Here is a 19,575-nt window from a genome sequence, read left to right as displayed (position 1 = left end):
TTTTGAAAGTCTTTAACTCTCTCTTACCCTGAGACTCTAATCCTTAATAGGATATGGTTCAAAAAAGATGTGGGTTCAAATGTTAATAAAGTACATTCAGGCACTGGGGGAAGGTTGACATAAATGAAGTAGGAGATGGGTTGAAATTGAGAAACAATAGTTCTTTTTGGCTAGAATATAATGGGGTGAGGGAGAAGAGGGAAGAGGCAAAGGCAGATCCTTTCCCAAAGAAAGCCAATATTTTGCTTTTTGACAATCCAATTAGTTTCCTTGAAGCAGAATGATGTAGTGGAAAGAAAATATTGAATGGATGGATTGTAGATCTGGCACTAATACTAGCTGTGTGACCTTCAGTAAGTCACTTATCCTTTTTGACCTTCAGCTTCCTCATCTGTAAAATGGGCATAATGCTACTCACACAGACAAACCTCAAAGGACTTTTGTGAGGAAAGTCCTTCATAAGCCCTAAAACTATTTGGAAATAACAACCACTTTCACAAATAGGCAAAGAAAAAAGTGAGCAAGGGTTGGTTGTTTTCCCTCCACAACCACTCAGTAATAGAACAGAGCAGACAGATTATCTGTGTCCTTTCCCTGCTGCTATAATGCATATGCCATACTGCACTTTGTGAAAAAGTAAATTCTCTGTACTAAGGAGGTGGGAATGGCAGAGGATGGCCAGAGAGCCAGTGAACACAGAAAGGAGGGTGAAGAAGGGGTAGTGAGTTGCTAGAGAATTTGTTTTCAATGGACATTTTTAGTTCAGTCCTCTCCTCTCCTATCTTAGATGGCTCTATATTCCCTTATTGAACACCTACAATAATAATAATCATTATTTCTCTTTATCTGGGATTCACAAAGCACTTTTCTTAAAACAACAGCGTGTAAGAAATATTCTACCAGTTTTACAGGTTTAGAAAAGCTACATGACTTGCCCACAGTCACATAGCTGGCTATATAGTTTAAGTATCAGAGCCAGATCTTTTACTGAAACCATCTGATTTGAAATCCCAGTGCGTTTGCCATTACATCACAAAAAGTACAAACACTAGAAACCTGTATGGGAGAATAATACATTGTTTGCCAGTCTTTTCAGTATGAACTGTGGGAGGTCATCAGCATGGGCTCACAGCCTTCCAGCAAACCTGCCCCAACTCCAATGGGGCTATCAGTAGCCATGACCCCAGTCTGCTGACTTCAGATGTGAAGGGAGGCAGGTGGGCTGCTCAGAGCCTAATCCTAGAAAAAGGATATTTGGGGCAGAAGAAAATTCATGTTCTATGAATATGGAATTTAGGAGTTAGAAGGAACGTCAGACGCTATGTCACCAACCTGTTTCTGAGCAAGATTGCTCTCTATAGCATTCCACAAAGTGGCTCATGGGGCTCATGGGAAGAGGATATAGTAAGAGCCAATAAAGATGCCTGCCAAGTAGCAGACAGGTGGTGTTGGTTTAACTTATTGTAGAAAATCCCCAGGACATAATCTGTGATTCTTTTAGAGAGTATGGGGAAGGATCCTTTATATGTGTAGGCAGAGAGGAAGGCAGCAATGGAAAAGGAGAGACTCAAGGTGACAGAGAGAAGATAATTAAGAACCAGCTTCTTCCAGAGATGAGAAGGGAAGTGATGAAAGACAAAGATGCGGTATCTAGATGAGCTTTACCGTACAATCAATAAATTACCATTAAAAGAGAAGCCCAAGAGGTTTTTAAAAGTGTATCTGTATAGGGTTTGGAGCTAGTTAACCCTGACCTTTCTGCTCATTGTAAGGTGTTATTTTTTAGCATTTAGCCACCAATGACCATGGCTAAACTAAGCCAACAACAAAACTTCAATCCCAAAGGCCACTCATGCAAACCACATCAAAATAAATTAGCACTGTATAGTCTATTTTTTCTGTTCTGATGCCAGAAGGAAAAAAAATGTCTGGAATTATAGTCAACAACTATCCTCTTGTTGTTCTTTCATTTCAGTGTCTGACTCTTTGTGACCCTAGTTGGGGTCTTCTTGGCCAAGATACTGGAGTGGTTTGCCATTTCCTTCTCCAGCTCATTTGATGAATGAGGAAACTAAGGCAGAGTGAAGTGATTTGCTTTATGTTCTAGCAGAGTTAGAGGCATGACATTTCACCCCAGATATACATTATTAAACTGTCAGTAGGTTCTCATCGAGGGAGGAAAATATGCCAGTAGACGGTTGAAAAAAAATTTTTTGTGAGGATGGGGTTAATTTGAGAGATAATCTTCTGTTTTATGTTCTAGCAGAGTTAGAGACATGACATTTTTCCCTAGATTTACATTATTAAACTGTCAGTAGGTTCCCATCAAGGGGGGAAAATGTACCAGTGACTTGGTTGTAAATTTTTTTGTATGTGTGAGGATGGGGTTAATTTGAGAGTCAACCCTGCAAAATGCTGATTACTCTTATTTCACAAACCACATGGACTTGTAGTCCACATCTACCTGCTCCCCCACTTAAGTGTTTGCAGCACTTAGACTCAGGATTTGAAATTGAGATGGACCTTAGTAATCATCTTCAGGGATATTTAACTCCAGGTAATCCATGAGTAGATTTCAGAGGGTCTGTGAACTTGAGTGAGAAAAATTAGATCTTTATTTTAATTGAAATTCAGCATTTCCTTCAACCATTTAAAAACATTCTGATAAAAGATCTTTAGGCTTCACTAGACTACCAAAGCAGTTTGACACAAAAAAGTTAAGAATCTGTGAACTAAACCAATCCCTTTATTTAATAGCTAGGGCAACTAAGCACCAGAGAAGTGGCTCTCCTTTTTTTTCCTGCATTTTTCCAGCATTAAAATTAACTTGTAGTAGACTTCACCAGGAGGTGCCACTATACAATGTGTATGTGAGCTAGCTTGAAGATTTCCTAAGTTGATACCTTGGCTACTTATACATTAACTTTCTTCATTCTGTTCATTTAAAATCTTGTGTATTGATCCCATCTTAATTCCACAAGGACACACAGATACTCTTTTGCCCCATCTATCCACTACTGTAGGAAAGTTCTGATGGTACCTAGTACTCAGATGTGTTGTGTAAAAATCCTGATGATCCAAAGGCTGCTATATCAAATTTTCTAACACTTACTTGTATATCTTAAAGTCTCACCTGATTACACAATAGATTTTTAGAGAATTGATTTCAAAGTGTTCTGAGAGAGAATTGGTTGGGTCCCATGAGATTCCACAAAATAAATTATTCCAAGAGAGATGTGCTGCTTAAAACAAAATTCTGAAGACACAAATGATTCCAAGCAGGAAGAAAAAGGGAAGTTGTCTAAGAAGACCAATGGGACTGGAATCTCTTGACATCTCTTGACTGTGCTAGGAATCTCTTGACATTTTGGATTGATTATTTTCTTTGTGCTACAACTATAACACTTGTGTAATAAAATAGTTCTCCTATTTTTACTGAAAACAAAACAAAAAGTCATGAAGAATGGAAGAGGTGCCGCAAGACTGAAGATAGGCAAATGTCCCAATTGCCAAAAAAGAGATTTCTCAACCTGTTAGGATAATAAACTCTACTGTGATTCCTGGCAAAATTTTCCAACCCATTGTTGAGTTTTGTGTGTGTGTGTGTGTGTGTGTGTGTGTGTGTGTGTGTGTGTGTGTTCACTCATGCGTGTTTTTCAGCACAAAGAAAAGGAATTGATGGTATGGATTCATCAAAAACACACTGCCAGATAGACTTTATTTCCTTTTTTTTTTAAGAGGATTTCTAGCCAGTCTAGTTCATCAGAGAAATACTGTAGACATTTTCTTCATGGATTTCAGCATGGCATTTAAGAAAATTTCTTGCAGTACCATTGTGGGCAAGATGGAAGGCTGTGTACTGCATGTTAGGCTGGATGATTGAGTCCATTCCTGACTGGTAGAATAACCACAGAATAACACAACCTTGAATTCTGATTCAGCTTTACTCAAAAGAAAGTTGAGAGGTGTTTAGGTGACCTGAATGGGCTGTACCTACCACCTTATAAATACAGAACTAAAATATGCTCATTGATGTATGCCCCCCCCCCCCCCACCCCGCAAAGAAATAGTGGGTTGGTTTTATCAGTGTAAGGGATAAGCAATGCACAGCTTATATGCTGCAATGACACCTGTTTTTAACAAGGGAAAACAAGTGAGTTACCTTTCTCCCACAGTGTGCATCTTGGGTAGACCCTCTTTGAAAGATTTATTGACTGATATAGACAAGAGTTGCATAGGCTATACAGATATGGGTGTGTTGCAGTCTGGTCATTGATGAGGGTACTCACATCATTGAGATCATGAATCTGTCAAAGTATCAAAAAATGATTCAGTCTAACAAGTGGTTACCAGACAGCCTGGAAATCTCTAGGGAAGCATCCCAAGGTTCATATATAACTCTATTCTGCTCACTTTTTTTTTCAGTGACTGGGATGAGTACATAGATAACAAGTTTATCAGATTTTTAGATGACAAAAAAAGTTGGTTGAAAGAGATGAATACTACTTGATTAAAGAACTGGGTCCCAAAAAGTCTTACAGGCTCTTTTGGTTGTTGTTTGGTTGTTTCAGTTGCGTCTGACTTTTTGTAATCCCATTAAGTTGTTTTGGGTTTTTTTTGTTTTTGTTTTTGTTTTGCTATTTCCTTCTCTAGCTCATTTTTATAGATGAGACAAACAGGGTTAAGTGATTTACCCAGGATCACACAGCCAGGAAGTATTCAAGGTCACATTTGAACTCAGGTCTTCCTGACTCCAGGTCTGGTACTATCTGCTGTGCCATCTAGCTTTCCCTTAACAAGCTATAATGATGAGTTAAATCTAATAACATGGAATTTAACAGGGATGATACAAAATCTTCAACATGGATTAAAAAAATTCAGTTAAGTATAGAATAGCAGTTTATGTGAAGAAGATCTGGATATTTTAGTGGACTGCAAATTTCATATGAGGCAACAGTGTTACATGGTAGTTGAAAAGGTTCTTATCATCCTTACTTGCATTAGAGGGTCCAGAACACTGGCAGACCCTCTGTACTCTGCCCTGGGTCACCAGAGAATGGTGTAATGATTGAAGTACTGGAGTACTTCATTCAACCCGATATTTAGGAACTCCATAGGAGTGTGAACCAGGATGACTAGATATCATGCCATTTATATTTGTTTGAAAGTACTGGGGTTAACACAGAAAAACAAAGAATTATGAAAAATGTGACAACTTGTTTTAGTACTAGAAGGGCTGCCACATGGTTGAGGAGTTAATCTTGGGTTTTTTTTGGGGGGGGGGTGGGCTCCAGAGGATAGAATTAGAAGTAATAGGTAGAAGTTACAGAGGCACACTTTGGTAAGAGAAAACTGCCTACTAGAAGTCCAAAAGTAGAACAGGCTTCCTTGGGAGGTAAGGACCTCCTTACTATAGTTCTTAAGAAGAGGTCAGATGCCCATTTGTTGAGGATGTTGTTGGGCTAGAAGATCACTGGGTTAGATAACCTTGGAGGTTTCTTCCTGCTCTGAAATTTTGTGATATATTTCATGGTATTGGATGGAAAGGGGAAAAAGTATATCTCATTATCCTAAGGTGATTTGCCTTTTATCTTGGTCTTCCTCACTAGGTGAATAATCCACAATTCCTTTAACTGAGCACTTCAACTGGTCTTATGGGATGTCGGTGAGTCAGTTTCTGATGCCTCTTCTGCTTTGTGAGTATGCCTGTGATCATTAATATACTTAGGACCCTGATTGGCAAGATGGTCTCTGAAGTAGTTGAGAGGTAGAGGAATGGCAAGTTGATGCACTTCTAGCATAAATAAAACAGTAGGAAAACCCAATTTAACCAACTCATTATGCTAATAACATTTACAAAGACAACAGAAATGGGCTACCCAAGACTTGAAGACTCCTCCTACTTATTATAAAAGGACCACACCCAAATATTGTCACCATAAAACCCCAACAATACGCCAGTCACAGAAGAGACAATTGCTTTGTTCCAAATGAGGGAGAATGTGAATGTGGCTACTGGGGAAGATGGTTTGTTCAAATATTCTACCCTGGCAGTCTAGTTTCCAGTGTATTTCTTCAGAACTTGGCCTCCCTAGGTCTTGCTACAAATCAAACCAGGACACATTACCAGTGAAAGTGTTTAATAGTTAAATTATTTAAATAGACTTTTTCAATTTCCATGGGAAATCATATTGTATCTGGGTTTTTTTGTTTGTTTTTTGCAAGATCAGGAATAAACAGAGTGCACACTCCTTAGAGAAAAATGATGCTTAAGCTTTACACATCATCAACAGTCACAGTTTGGTAGAAGGGGGTAGAAGGGATGGACAGACAGGCAGGGAGAGAAGTTTCATAGGTTCAAGGCCTGGAAGGGACTATAATTATGGATCAACTTATTCTACCCCCTTACTTTACGGATGGTAAAACTGAGGCATGAGGATAACTGGAGGGAGAAAAAAAGGGAAAGAAATTTAGGAGAAAAGGGAAGAGACTGAGAAAAGAGACAAGGGGAAGTGGGAAAGGACCTTTCAAGAAGGTTGGAGATGTTTCTAACAAAGACCAGCAATAAAGAGGGAGCACAGTGACACAGGCAGATTGAGTACATACTTTACTCAAATTTGAAGCAAACCTTAAAACAGAAACCAAAACAACCATGGGTATGAAAGAAAGCCAACAGAATACAGTGGGAAACAAAGGTGCTTCATAAAACTTAAAGGATGTAACAGCAGAAATATAATACAAAGGCAGACTTGGCAGTTTTACAGTTTATACAATCTGCTCCTCAGAGATGTGCTGTAACTGGGGGTGGGGGAAACAGCATATCGCAGTCAGGCCATCATGGTGGAGAGTGTTGGATAGGGGAGGTGGAAATAAAAGGCTGAGATTAAGTGGCATTATGTAGTGGGGTGTGTGCGTGCGCGCGCATGCGTGCACGTATGTATATGTGTGCACGCACGTGTGCATGTAAGCACAACCTAAGATATCTCAGTGAGAGGAAAACAAGTTTCTGTGCTCATGGTAATTTTCATTGTTGAGCACAGTAAAACAGGTCCCAATTTTGGTTCTCCATGAGAGCCCCAGAGAGTGATTCTGCCCTGAGAAGAGTGAAGAGTTGGAAAGATATGGATCCGCCCCCAGACATTGGATTTGGTTTGAGTATCTCTTCACTGCACAACCTAGCTAGTTATCAAAACTCTCCCTTCACTCCACAGATTGCAAAAAACCAGAGTTCTTTATATTGTCTTCAGAAGAAAACCTCAAAGGTTTATTTTCAATTCAATTCCTCCAACATGTATTAAGCAGCTATTATGTGTAGAAGCTAGAAGTACAAAAACAAAACAAAAAAAAATGAAAACAAGCAGCAACAACAGCAAAAAAAAAAACCCCTCACAATACAAAACAAATGGTTGTTTCCTTTATGGAACTCTTTTATGTTCTACTATCATGATTCAGACCTTTAGGGGGTAAAGGGGAAAGGTGCCCCCCCAGGCATTGGTCTGGAGCCCAGAGCTAGCACTTTGAGGTGCACTGTTCCAGGTGTGGAGTAGGGGTCCTCTGGAAATCCACCTGCTCCTTAACTAACTTGGACAGATAGAGGAATCATCAATTGGGTGCTTTTGTTTTGTTTTTTAAGAAAAAAGAAAGAAAAAGCATGCACTGTTCCAAGGCTCTTCACAGAAATCAAATTGAAACCAGCAAATGGCACTTGGGGCTATTTTCAAGTCCTCTTATGGTAAGGGTAGCCCCAGTCAGGCTCAAAGATGGTTCTAGTACGGCAAAATAAAACCTTTTTTAGATGAAAATATGTTGACATGTAGGACGGTGAGGCTACTGGGACAGCAGTGCTGTTTAGAGAGGGTAAGAATTTTCCACAAATGTACATCAGCTCTGGAAAGAAACCTTCTAGCGGTTCTGGCACTCACCCTTTATGTTCTTTGTTCTTCTATAGGGGGAAGTGAGGTGTGTGTGTGTGTGTGTGTGTGTGTGTACTCCCACTGTGAAAGTACAGTACCTAATTTACCCTGAGGTCCCAGAAGCAGATAAACCCACTGCTGATTGTACCCTGTAAAACTGAAAACTGCCAAATGGGAAATGAGACGACAGCACAGGGCGGGGCCTGGCTCCATAGCTTATATACATACATACAAATACACAAGCCGTACACACTAGCAACGACACCCTGCTGCACACAGCCGCTTTCTGATAGATAATTTACAAAATATAGAATTTGGTATCTCTGTTAGATCTCCAAGTTTTCAATATTACAAAATAAAAGATACAAAAATGACAAATCTCAGGGCTGGGATCCCTCCCTTCCCCAAACCCCAGCACCCTGGCCTGAAGTGTTGATTTACTTATGTCTCTCGAACGCGGCAAACTAGCACGTGCTAAAGAAGGGCACGGAGAACTGTTTTTGTTTTGTTTAATAAATATTTGCTTTTCTCAGAGCCATGGGAACCTCCTGCTACCCCTTCCCTTCCCCTCCCCACCTTGCAAAGAGTCATGTTTAGCCTAGGTATACTGCCTGCTCCTAAAGGGGGATGGGGAGGATGGAGGAGGGCACAGTTAATATGGCTAGAAGTCCTTCCTGTGACAATGCCACGACCAGCAATGCCAGAAGGCCTCAGTGGAACGAAGTCCAGGCCACCATCTGAGTTTTAAAAAGCTTGCACAGAAAAGCAGCATCTGTGGGGATCCCGGAGCTTTCCCTGGCTGACACCCCAGGTCCTTACCCCTGGGGGCAGGAAGTCTTCCCCAGGCAGCACCTGCCTGTTCCACGAGTGTGTCAGGTGGCACTACACCAATAAATACTAAGCTCTTTTCCACCCTATGAAACTGACACTGCGGTCAGTTAGAAAGCTCAAATGATTCAGGTCTTCTCCTAGCTGACATACAGAGCCAGATACATCTTTGGTCAACTTAGTGCTCTCAGGGAAGTTGGCTCCCCCAGGGTCCTCCTGGGGCTCCTGCCCCCAAGGAGAAGAGAAAGCTGGTTTTGGAGTCACTGTGGAAAAATACACCAGGACACCCTGTGGGCACTAGAGCTAGGCCTGCCCACCTTGCCTGGCACAAAAGAAGTCATTTTCCAATTCTCCAAACGCCGGTCTGCCTGGTACAGCTTTGCCCACCCTGCCTGCTGCTAACTGGGTGGAGGTCCTCCATTGAGGAAGTAGGTCATCATCTCTCCTTTTCCTTTCACCTTAACGACACCCCGGCACTCCAGCTGGTATGTGTTGGCGGCCAGCACCTGGTACATGTCTGTGGTCACCTGGGAAAAGAAAGAGCAAAGGTAGAATGGAATTGAGGAAGAAATCTGTAGGGTGTGTACCCTGGGAAACCGCTCTGGAGGCCTTGCCATTTCTTCACATTGTGTCCTTGACCCCAGTGCTTGGTCTATGTCACAAGAAGAATAGAAGGTGGTGAAGAAGTGGATGTATCCGTTAAAGGGCCTTTGAAATAGAGAACAGAACCCAAGGCATTCATCTATGCTAACAGAGGCTGAAGGGGTGCAAATGATCCCAAACAATAAAGAAGTTCAAAAAATCATACCTGGGCCCCCTGTCCAGGTCAGCATCTTGAGCTTGTTTGAGCAGTGGTGACAAGGGGATTCTGAGTTGTCACAGTTAATTCATTATTTGGGTAATTGTGTGTATTGATAGTATTTTGTTGCAATTACTCAGTTCTGTAAGAGCTGCCTTCTTTGGGGATTTGGTGAGAAGCTGTATGTGGCCCTTCCTCTGTCATCCCTACCTGGGACTCCAAATTTCTAGTTGTTTTTTCCTCCTGGGAAGCAGGAAGGAGAGGATTGAATGATCTTTGGCAAAGCTGGGTCTGCAGCCACAAGGGGCTACCCTGAGCCTCAAGGGTCCTAGTGGCCACTTTATGGCAATCTATCTCATGGTTTTGTCTATGTCTCTGTTGCTAGTCCCTGGAATGAAGTTAGTGTCACTTCTTAAATCTTGGAGCTGGAAGGGTCATGAGGGAATCTAGTCCTTCCGCTACATTCTGCAGAGGTTAAGTGACTGACCTGAGGTCATACAACTAGTTAGTGACAGATCCAGGAGATCTTCTGACTTTTAGAACAGTGGACATCATTCTTCCTGTTGTACCAAACTGTTTCTGATAGAGCATCAAAATTTGAGAAGCTCCAGGCCACTATTACTGAAGGTATGAGCTGGGTGGCAAGAAAGGAGGGTTCACAAGTTCTTGATCCTAATGAATGGAGAGTGGAAAAAGTGTTTCTCTCCATCTCCTCCAGGCATGTGTGTAGGGGGATGGCAAAGCATCCCCAGCGGGAAAATAGTTTTTAACGAGCTAGATTGTTTCTTCTAAAGTAATCTGGTAGAATTCAAGCTCACTTTGAACTGTGCATTGCCATGTGAGTCTTGTATAGCTGTAGTCAGCGAAAGCCTATTTCTCTTTCACATGTCTGTTTCCTCTGCATATGTTCCTGAAGGCATTGACTAGCCTCCTCCATTAGTCTGGAACCTCCCTCCCCATTCCCACCTTCCACCCAATAGGACTGCCTCTTCTTCCTCCATCTCTTTTTTTATTTATTTGTAACACTTTTTAAAATTTTGAGTTCCAAATTCTCTCCTTCCCACCTGCTCCTCCCCCACCCATTGAGAAGGCAGGCAATATGATGTCAATCATACATGTGAAAGTCATGCAAAACATATTTCTATCCTCCTGTATTTCTCATAGTGCCCTGTAGATGGCTCTGCATCCAGGGAATGTTTTATCAATTTAGGATCATAGATAATCAGTCCATTGGTTAATATCAGTGCTCTCTAATCTACTGTGAGATTGGTAAGTTTTTGCAAAAACTGTTTCCTAAAATTTAAATCAAACTGTCAGGGTCAATCAGTCCCTTATCCCTAAATCTAACAACCCCATAGTGAAAGCTCTGAGAATCCCATCCTTGGAAATCTCTTAGCATAGGAGAGAACCTCATCTGTGTGGGCTGGAAACAGGGGGATGATGGAGATGACCTGCTGCTTACCTGGATGCGGTCAGGCACACCAGTGCTGTCCATACGGCTGGCCACATTTACTGTGTTACCCCAAATATCGTATTGAGGCTTGCGAGCTCCAATCACCCCAGCCACCACAGGGCCAATGTTGAGCCCTGTAACAGAAAGGCAGGGAGAAAAAAGCACCAAGCTCTCGCATGAGCTAATACTGTTTTTTGGAGGGTTGGGGGATGAGGTTGGCTAACTTCCCCACTTTGTCCCACATCACATCTCTTAGCTCCTGAGGGGTCTTTCTCAGTCTTCTCTGGCTTCATGTCTTTAAGTCTCTCCCCTTTCAAAGGCTCCTTCCCTCTTACTGTTAAAAAAACCCTCAAGTCCCTACCATCTTGGAAGGAAGAAGGGTGAAAAAAGTTTTCTCGACCCAATTTCTCTCCCTCCTTTATTCTTCTCCCACTTACTGTCAAATTCCTCCAATAAGTGCTTTATAGACTGCTGCTTCCATGTCCTTACCACACACTTAACACACTCCTTAACCTTCTACAATTATGCCCTCATCCCACTTTTGAGATTGTTCATTAATGAACCTGGAATCAGAAAAGCAGATTTTTAATCCTAGATCTGTGTGGAGTAGAGATGGGGACTGGACCTGTGACTTCATCGGGATAGCAAACTCCCAAGTGAGGAGTTTTGTATAGTGCAGAGTAATACTTTTTTTGCAATATACAGTCCTAGAGGGTTGTCCAGAGCACTGAGAGGTGCTTGCCCAAGGTCATGCAGCTATTATGTGTCCAAAGTAGGACATTAATCCAGATCTTCCTGGAGACAAAGCCAGGTCTCTAAAAATTCCATCCTGCTGCCTCCATTATCTGTTAATCTTGTATAAATCACTGAATCTCTCTGGGCCTCAGTTTCCTCCCCTATAAAATAGGAATGCCAGACTAGATATTATATCTAAGGTCCCTTCCAACTCTCAATCATGATCAGTGTCTTCCTTGCCAAATCCAGTTGCCTCTTCTCGGTTTACTTCTCTTCCTTGACTTCTCTAAAACATCTGATTCTGTTGGTCAATCCTTCCTTTCTTCTCTGGGTTTCTTTGCCATTCCCCTTTCAGCTCTTCCCTGGCTCCTTTTCCTTTGCTCTACCTGAGAGAATCCTTAAAGCTTAGTCCTCCACCTTCTCCTTTTCTCTTTGTACTCTTTCCCAACCCTCAGCATTTCACAGGTAGACCCCCCATACCTCCTCTACCTTTTATTGTTGTTGCTCAGTAGTTTCAATTGTGTCTGACTCTTCATGACCCCATTTGGGCTTTTCTTGGCAAAGATATTGCAGTGGTCTACCATTTCCTTCTCTAGCTTGTTGTACAGATGTGGAAACTGAGGCAAACAGTGCTAAGTGACTTGTCCAGGGTCATACCACTAGTCAAGTGTCTGAGGCTGGGCTTGAACTCAGGTCTTCCTGACTCAAGGTCCAGGGCTCTATCCATTGTTCCACCTAACTGCCCCACCTTTACCCCTCACCCAAATCATAGGTCCATATTTCCAATTATCTACAGGACATCTCCACTTGGACGATGCATTTGAAGTGATAGCGGGCCATCCAATATAGAACTCTTGCTGCCATGTGTAATGCTTCCCTTTCCTACCATATTCAATCAATTTGTTCTCAAATACAATCATTTCTTCCTTTGAAAGACCTCTCATATCTATCCTTCCCATTCTACTCTTAATTCATAGGATCATGGGATTTAGGCCTGGAAGGAATCAACTTCACTTTTATCTTTTTATCTCCAGGGCCTACTGACATGTCTAGCACATAGCAAGGGCTTAATAATTGCATACTGACTGATCGAGTCCAATCCCCTCAATTGATAAATGAAGAGACTAATGTCACACTGGTAGCAGAGTTGAGATTCAAACCCAGGTCGTCTAATTTCAAATCCAGTGCTCTTTCTACTACAGTGCCTTTAATCCTTGGTCACCTTCTATCAGAATTACTACCAAAGTCACCTCCTAACTGGCCTTCTTTTCAGTCTCTTCCCATCCAGGGCTTAGGCATACCCTAAGAATTGCTCTCAGTATATCACTCTACTACTCAAAAAATTTTACCTGCTGTCTCTACTCACCCTGCACTAAGTGCTCTCTGGATAAAGTCTAAACTTCTCAGCAAGAAGTTGAGGCTCTCTGTAATTGTCCTTATCAAGCCCATCCATCTTTATTTTCTATTGCTCCCCACTCCAAGTCTAACGCTGTACTCTGGTCTTCACAGTGTGCCACCAATAAGACATAATCATTCTTGCTTCTGAACTTTTATTCATGTTGGACATCTTGCTTGGAGGGCCCCCTCCTCTTGTCCTCTTCCTCCTGACACCTTTTACCATCCTTCAACATCTGGCTCAAGTCTCATCTCCATGAAGCATTTTAAATAGGTCTCTTTTGACAGCTTGTCAATATATCCTATCATCCCTGTCACATAGAGGGTTCCCCAAGGGCAAAGGCCATGTCTTGTTGCTTATACTCAAGAGTATTAAAGCACCTTACGGAGCTCACCATAGATTTGCTGATTGGCTGGTTAGATAATCCTCTAATATATTCAAAGGCCTCAAGACAATGAAAAGGGGAAATTACATATAATTTAAATTTGGGTGGAAAGGGAAGGGCAGCCTTGACAGTCCCTTAGTTCACTCCCCAGGGCTGGTCTACCAGGCACGTCAGTTCCCTCCCTCACCTATCTTCATCTGGAAGTTGTTGAAGGAGTGCTCATTGATATATTTCATTTGGTCCATTAGCTTCATAGCAAAGTCTGCAAGGGCCTTGATATGCGTCTTCCCTGCTTTGTCATAGGTGGAATCATTGAGGCCCGACGCTGCCATGTAAGTGCTGCCAATGGTTTTGATCTTCTCCAGCTGCCGAAACTGATCTTCACTGATGATCTAGGTAATGAGAGAGAAGAGCTTGAGTCCCCAGGATCCAGGGACCATCCAAATGACAAGACAGAAAATAGCAAGTGAAGGACTGAGGGCAAGGTCTTATGATTTTCTTACATGTCTTATCTCACTAGTAAGATCCAAAGATCCATGTTTTAAACTTCTCTTTTTCCTCACAGTGCCAAAAATAGTGCTAGGCACAAAGTAAGAATGCCTAGCTCTTCTCTTTACATAAACAAGAAACATCTGCTCAAAGTATTCAATAGCCCTTTTCTGCCTCAAAGCCACAAGTAGCTCCCAAATGTATCAGATTTAAAATTTAATTACAACTTTGAGACCTTTTGTCTATCTACCCACATAAATCTTCCCTCATTCAAAGGCTCATGAGCTCCATTCCAATCAAGGATGCCTCACTGCTGCCCCACGCTCCACCCCCATAACTCATCTACTTCTAGTTAACTGATGGAATGTCAGAGTGGAAAGACCTGGGCCCAAGGCTTTATATCACCACTTCCTGCTTGTGTAACCTTACTGAAATAAGTTATTTTACTTCCCTGAGTTTCCTTTTCTCCATCTACAAAATGGAGATTAATAACATTTGTGGGTTTGGCTGGAGAAAGTGCTTTGTATGCCGTATAAAGCATTATATAAACGGGAGAATCTCTTGAGATCTTCTAGCCCACTGGTTCCAGTTTGAGTGCTCTCAGTCATGGTCCAGGGGGTTTGTGCGAAAAATTCTTAAATGGTGTCTTAAGAAGTAAATAATTGCCCATTTAGGTTACAAATGAATGTTGTATACGTACAGATCCCTTATGGGGGTTCACATATTTTTGTTGTTAAAAAAATTGGGAGCTAGTAGGCCATACCTAAACAGGAATTCCCTCCTTGACATCTCCAACAAGTGGTTACTCAGTCTCTGCTTCACAACCTCTAGTGGGAGGGAACCCACTGCCCTCCTGAAGAAGTTCATTTCAATTCCTATTCTTCTAGTTGTTAGGAAGTTTTTCCTTCAGTTGAACTGAGAGCTGCCTCTGCAAGTCTTCCACACAGTATTTCTAGTTTTACCCTCTGGGGCCAAGTAGAACAAGTGTAATTCTTCTTCCATGTGACAGCCTTTTAAATCCTTCAACATAGCTAACATGGCCCTTTAAGACTTCTCTTCTCTAGACTTTTTTTCTCATCATCTCCTAAGCTTCCCACACACTATTGCTCTTGGCTCCACACAATTAAGCCCTGTCTGTAACTTCCATCCAGATCTTCCACCTCACTGACTACTACTTCAGGAAGGTCTCCTCACCTCAAACTCATCATTTCCAGTTCTATTTACTCCTGGTCACTTTAACCCTTTGTGTCTACTTGTGCTGTAATTCCTTGTGTGTTTGGTTTCATCCCTATTGTCCCCAACCTGATATCTGTGTACTGCTTCCCCATTAGAGATTCCTTAACGGTGAGGGGAGTCTTTCTTCCTTTGCATTTCCCCCCCAGTACTTGGAACAAAGCTAGAGCAGCTGAAAGTTTAGAAGTTATGCTTGCCATTCTGCAAGAAAACCAGTGGCTTGGAAAGGTCATGACCTCTCTTACTCTGGCTAGGGAACAGAGAGGGGGCGTGTCTGGCTTTAAATCTAAAACATTCTCATTTGACTGATTGAGGATTTGGGATTGATCAGTCCTGTCCAGTGGCAGGATCTGAAACAGATGATCCCCAGAGGGGCCCTTGCCACCATGTTCCCCTAAGCCCCAGCACCTCATCAAAGTCAGCGATGATCTCATTGAGCAGTCGGAGACACTCCACCCCCTCATTGTTGGCCTCCAGCTCCACGTAGAACTCAGAAAAGTTGGAAATGGAGGCAAACATAACAGCCACACATTCACACGACTGGTAATAGAGCTCATCATTGCGCCGCTCACGAGCCAGGAAGTGTGCCGCCACGTCCTTGGGCAGGATGTTGTGCAGCAGCCTCCTGTTGTAGGCCTGGAGCTCCTCCATCTCCTCCTTCTCCTCTGTGGCCTGGAGGGAGAGGGAGCAGGTCAGAGAGGGAGTGAGGGGAGGGGAAAGGAAGAAGAGAAAAGGGAAGGACAAGGAGAGAAAGGCACAGAGGGGCAGAGGAAAAGAGGGAAAGGGATAAAACTAGTGAGGAAAAGGAGGGTAGAAGATAAGGAGGGAAGGAAGAAGGAAAAAAGTAGGAAGAAGGAGAGGTGGAAGAAGAAATGGACCCAGCCTTCCAATTACAATGGGGAAAGGTAAAAAGAAATCTAAGAATTTATGGTTAGATGGCAGTAGATAAAATCCTGAAGTAGGTAAAATAGACCTACTCTTCATTCATTCAGTAAACATTAGGTACTTGTGTGGGCAGCTGTGTGAGTGCAGTGAATCAAACACTGGGCCAGGAATCAGGAAATCTCATCTTTCTGAGTTCAAACCTGGCCTCAGACACTTAAGTCACTTACTTAAGACTTAACTGGGCAAGTCATTTAATCTTGTTTGCCTCAGTTTCCTGCCCCATGAAAGGAACTGGAGAAAGAAATGGCAAACCATTTCAGTATCTGCTAAGAAAACCCCAAATAGGGTCACAAAGAATCAGACACAACTGAAAACACCACCAGCTACTCTGTGCAGAGCCCTGTCTATCCTAGGCGTCTGGGGAGGGGGTTGTGATACAGAGTTTAGATAAGACACCAACAAAGACAACCACAATGTTATTAGGGGGAAGAAACAAGCATTTTTTTAAGCCACCTCCTATGGGCCAGGGATTGTGCTCTGTGCTTTATAAATATTATCTCATTTAATATCACCTGGTAAGTATATTGTAGTGTTACAAAACAAAACATGAGTCAGAGTGGGAGAGTTTACCCACTGGCAAAACTTCTGGGAGGAGGTTATAATTGGATAGGGCTTTAAAGGATGGGAAAAGAAAAAGGAGGAGAGAGGACACTTTGCTGGGAAAGGGATCATATCTTTTTTATTTGGTGTCCCTCATGGCACCTAACACAGTGCTTGGTAGTGCTTGGGAGATGTTGGGTTAATTAGTCAGAAAAAAAAGGCCTCAGACCTCCACAGCTGCTCTGAGCTATGACCTTGTGTTAGCGTGGACTGACAACTGACACTTTTTGTGACATAAGAGCTTCACAGCCATAGGCATCTTGCACCCTCTACAAACAACACCTTGGGAATGGCTGTCATATTCCTTTCCACCAGTGTGGGTCCCTAATCACTATCCCCAGGTAACTCTCTCTCGTCATGTCACTGTTTCTCAAACTCTAGCATTTATCTGCAGGCAGTCAGTGGCTCAGTGGATAGAATACTGTGCCTGGAGTTAGGAAGAACTGAGTTGAAATCCAGCCTCAGACATTTCCTAGCTGTGTGGCCCTGGGCAAAGCCACTTAACCTTTGCCTGATAAAATGGAGCCACTGGATCCACTGGAGAAAGAAATGTCAAACCATTCCAGCATCTTTGCCAAGAAAACCCTAAATGGTATCCTGAAGGCTTGGATGTGACTGAACAACAACTACAAGAGCATTTATCTTTTGTTTACAATACAGAATTTTGTATTCATTTGCATATTACTTTACGTGTAGACTTTGTTTATATGCATTTTTAAAGTCGGGGGAAGCTAGGTGGCAAAGTGGATAGAGTGTGACCTGAAGTCAGGAAGACTCATTTTTGTGAGTTAAAATCCGCCCTCAAACACTTACTAGCTGTGTGACCCCGGGCAAGTCACTTAATGAATGCTGTTTGCCTCAGTTTCCTCATCTATATAACAAACTGGAGAAGGAAATGGCAAACCATTCCAGTATTTTTGCCAAGAAAACCCCAAATGGGGTCACAAAGAACTGGACATGGCTGAAACAACCGAACAACAACATTCTTAAAATCATAAAGTTCCAGAATGTTAGAGTTGGAAGGAATGTTAGAGATGACTTAGTGTTCTCTTTTCTACAGATAAGGAAACAGACCAAAGGAGATGAATTGACGCCCCTATTAAGTAATAGTACAAGTGATTCAGTCACCTCATCTTATTCTTCATAGTGTTTTTCTTCACTCTAAATCAGATTCTAATCACTTCACTGCTGCTGGATTGTTTGCAGAATGATTGGTTTTTCTAACTTCAGTTTCTCCTCTCTCTTATCCTTCCTTCCAGACCTTTTCCTACTTGAATGGATCAGGTCTCCCTGACTAGATAGTGCCAGGGACATGAACCCCTCATTAGAATGAGATCTCCCAAGGGCAGAAACTTTTTTGCTCCCTAGTCTACTTACAGTCATTTCCTGCTTTCTTCTTTAGCCTAAGGCCTAGCCCTGGGATCTGTCCTTCTTCTTCTTTAGACAGCATGTCCACCATCACCTCTGTGCCAAAGACTCCCAAGTTAACATCAGGCACTGGAGGTTCAGTCTCTAATTGTTTATTGAACCCCTCTACACTGAATCCATAGCTCAGACTCAAGAAGCACAAAAACAGAACTCACAATCTTCTCGATAGCCTCTTCTCTAGCCCAAACCTGCTTATTTTGGCCTGATAGTACTACACATCTACTTAAATCCAAATATCTTGTTAGTACACCTCCCTTGGCTTCCTACTTCAATGCCTCATTGTGATGTATTGATGCAGTCTTGAGAGCTACTCAAGTGCTGACTGGTCTTACCATGCTGAAAAAGGCTACAAAAGTATGGATCTATTAATGGATTATATTTCCACAAGGGGCCTCTGTAACTAAATCTGGAGAGGTTCATCATCAGAAGTTGGTTGCAAAGCCATTAAGTTTTTTGATTTTTTGTTTTTTAAGCCAGAGTAACTCAGGAAGGCCATCTAATAAGGTAGAAAGGGGTTGTAATCAGCATCATTGAAGGGAATACCAAAATCATGCACCTTTGAAGTATTGGTATTTCAATATCATATCTGTCAATAAATAGGTCCCATTGATTATTCATTTGCTTTCCTGCTCAGATTTGTCTTTTCCTCTCCTCTTCCATTGCTACCACTCTATTCCAGGCATTTATCACTTATGTCCAAGTTAATATAATAGCTTCTTAACTAGTCTTCCTCCTTTCTGATCTATCTTACACAACAGGATCAATATTTCTAAAAGACTGCTTTATTATATTATCTTTTCTGCTGAAAACCTACACTGCCTAGAGGGCTGAGTCCAAATTTCTCTGCTTCCCATTTTAGACCTTCATAATCTAGCCCCACCTTACGTAATAAATCTTAGCTCCTGCCACCCTAGATCCAGCTGAGTTAACCTCCTTAAAACTCCTTTTACTCCAATGACTTACTTCAGTACTCCTTCCTACCTTCACATCTCCATGCTATTCCCAGAACCTGGGAATGACCCTTTCCCTCCTTCCCTACCTTTCCTTCATTAGTTACCTTAAGTCCCACTTCCTCTAATTAAATCCTCCCAAAGTTCTCCAAGCCCACAGATTTCCCTCCTTTGATCCTTCTATAGCATTCAACATCTTTCATATATATGTGTGTGTATGTATGTATAGATATAGATATATACACATATATACATATATGTGAATACATATATATATGTATATGTATATATACATATATTCTTGAATTTGACAATATATAGTTATAAGTGACTTTTTAATTGTTAGATCATGGATCTTGAGCTGGAATGAATCTCAGAGCCCATCTAGCCTAACTCCTTCATTTTATAGATGAGGAAACTG

At 41.9% G+C, this 19,575-nt stretch overlaps 2 protein-coding genes across 5 annotated transcripts in view; one reads left to right on the top strand and one right to left on the bottom strand.

Annotated features, from left to right (window-relative positions):
• Window positions 1-19,575, top strand: part of SEC22A (SEC22 homolog A, vesicle trafficking protein) — a 143,709-nt gene that overhangs the window by 89,536 nt on the left and 34,598 nt on the right. For all 3 annotated transcript variants that reach the window (XR_011967960.1, XM_072613781.1, XM_072613782.1), the window contains exon 7: window positions 5,610-5,665. Coding sequence is in view for 2 of the 3 variants with exons in the window: in XM_072613781.1 (XP_072469882.1) it covers window positions 5,610-5,633 (24 nt within the window). In the remaining variant the exon portion in view is untranslated. The remainder of the gene's footprint in view (window positions 1-5,609; window positions 5,666-19,575) is intronic.
• Window positions 6,124-19,575, bottom strand: part of ADCY5 (adenylate cyclase 5) — a 271,850-nt gene continuing 258,398 nt past the window's right edge. For both annotated transcript variants that reach the window (XM_072613773.1, XM_072613774.1), the window contains exons 18-21: window positions 15,640-15,903; window positions 13,697-13,901; window positions 11,003-11,127; window positions 6,124-9,268 (exon numbers count right to left, since the gene is read on the bottom strand). In XM_072613773.1, the coding sequence (XP_072469874.1) occupies window positions 9,140-9,268; window positions 11,003-11,127; window positions 13,697-13,901; window positions 15,640-15,903 (723 nt within the window). In that variant the 3' untranslated portion in view covers window positions 6,124-9,139. The remainder of the gene's footprint in view (window positions 9,269-11,002; window positions 11,128-13,696; window positions 13,902-15,639; window positions 15,904-19,575) is intronic.

This window comes from Notamacropus eugenii, chromosome 5, assembly GCF_028372415.1.
Source record: "Notamacropus eugenii isolate mMacEug1 chromosome 5, mMacEug1.pri_v2, whole genome shotgun sequence".
Lineage (NCBI taxonomy): Eukaryota > Metazoa > Chordata > Mammalia > Diprotodontia > Macropodidae > Notamacropus > Notamacropus eugenii.
The sequence above is the reverse complement of the archived record's forward strand: the minus strand, read 5'-3'. Positions and strand labels throughout refer to the sequence as shown.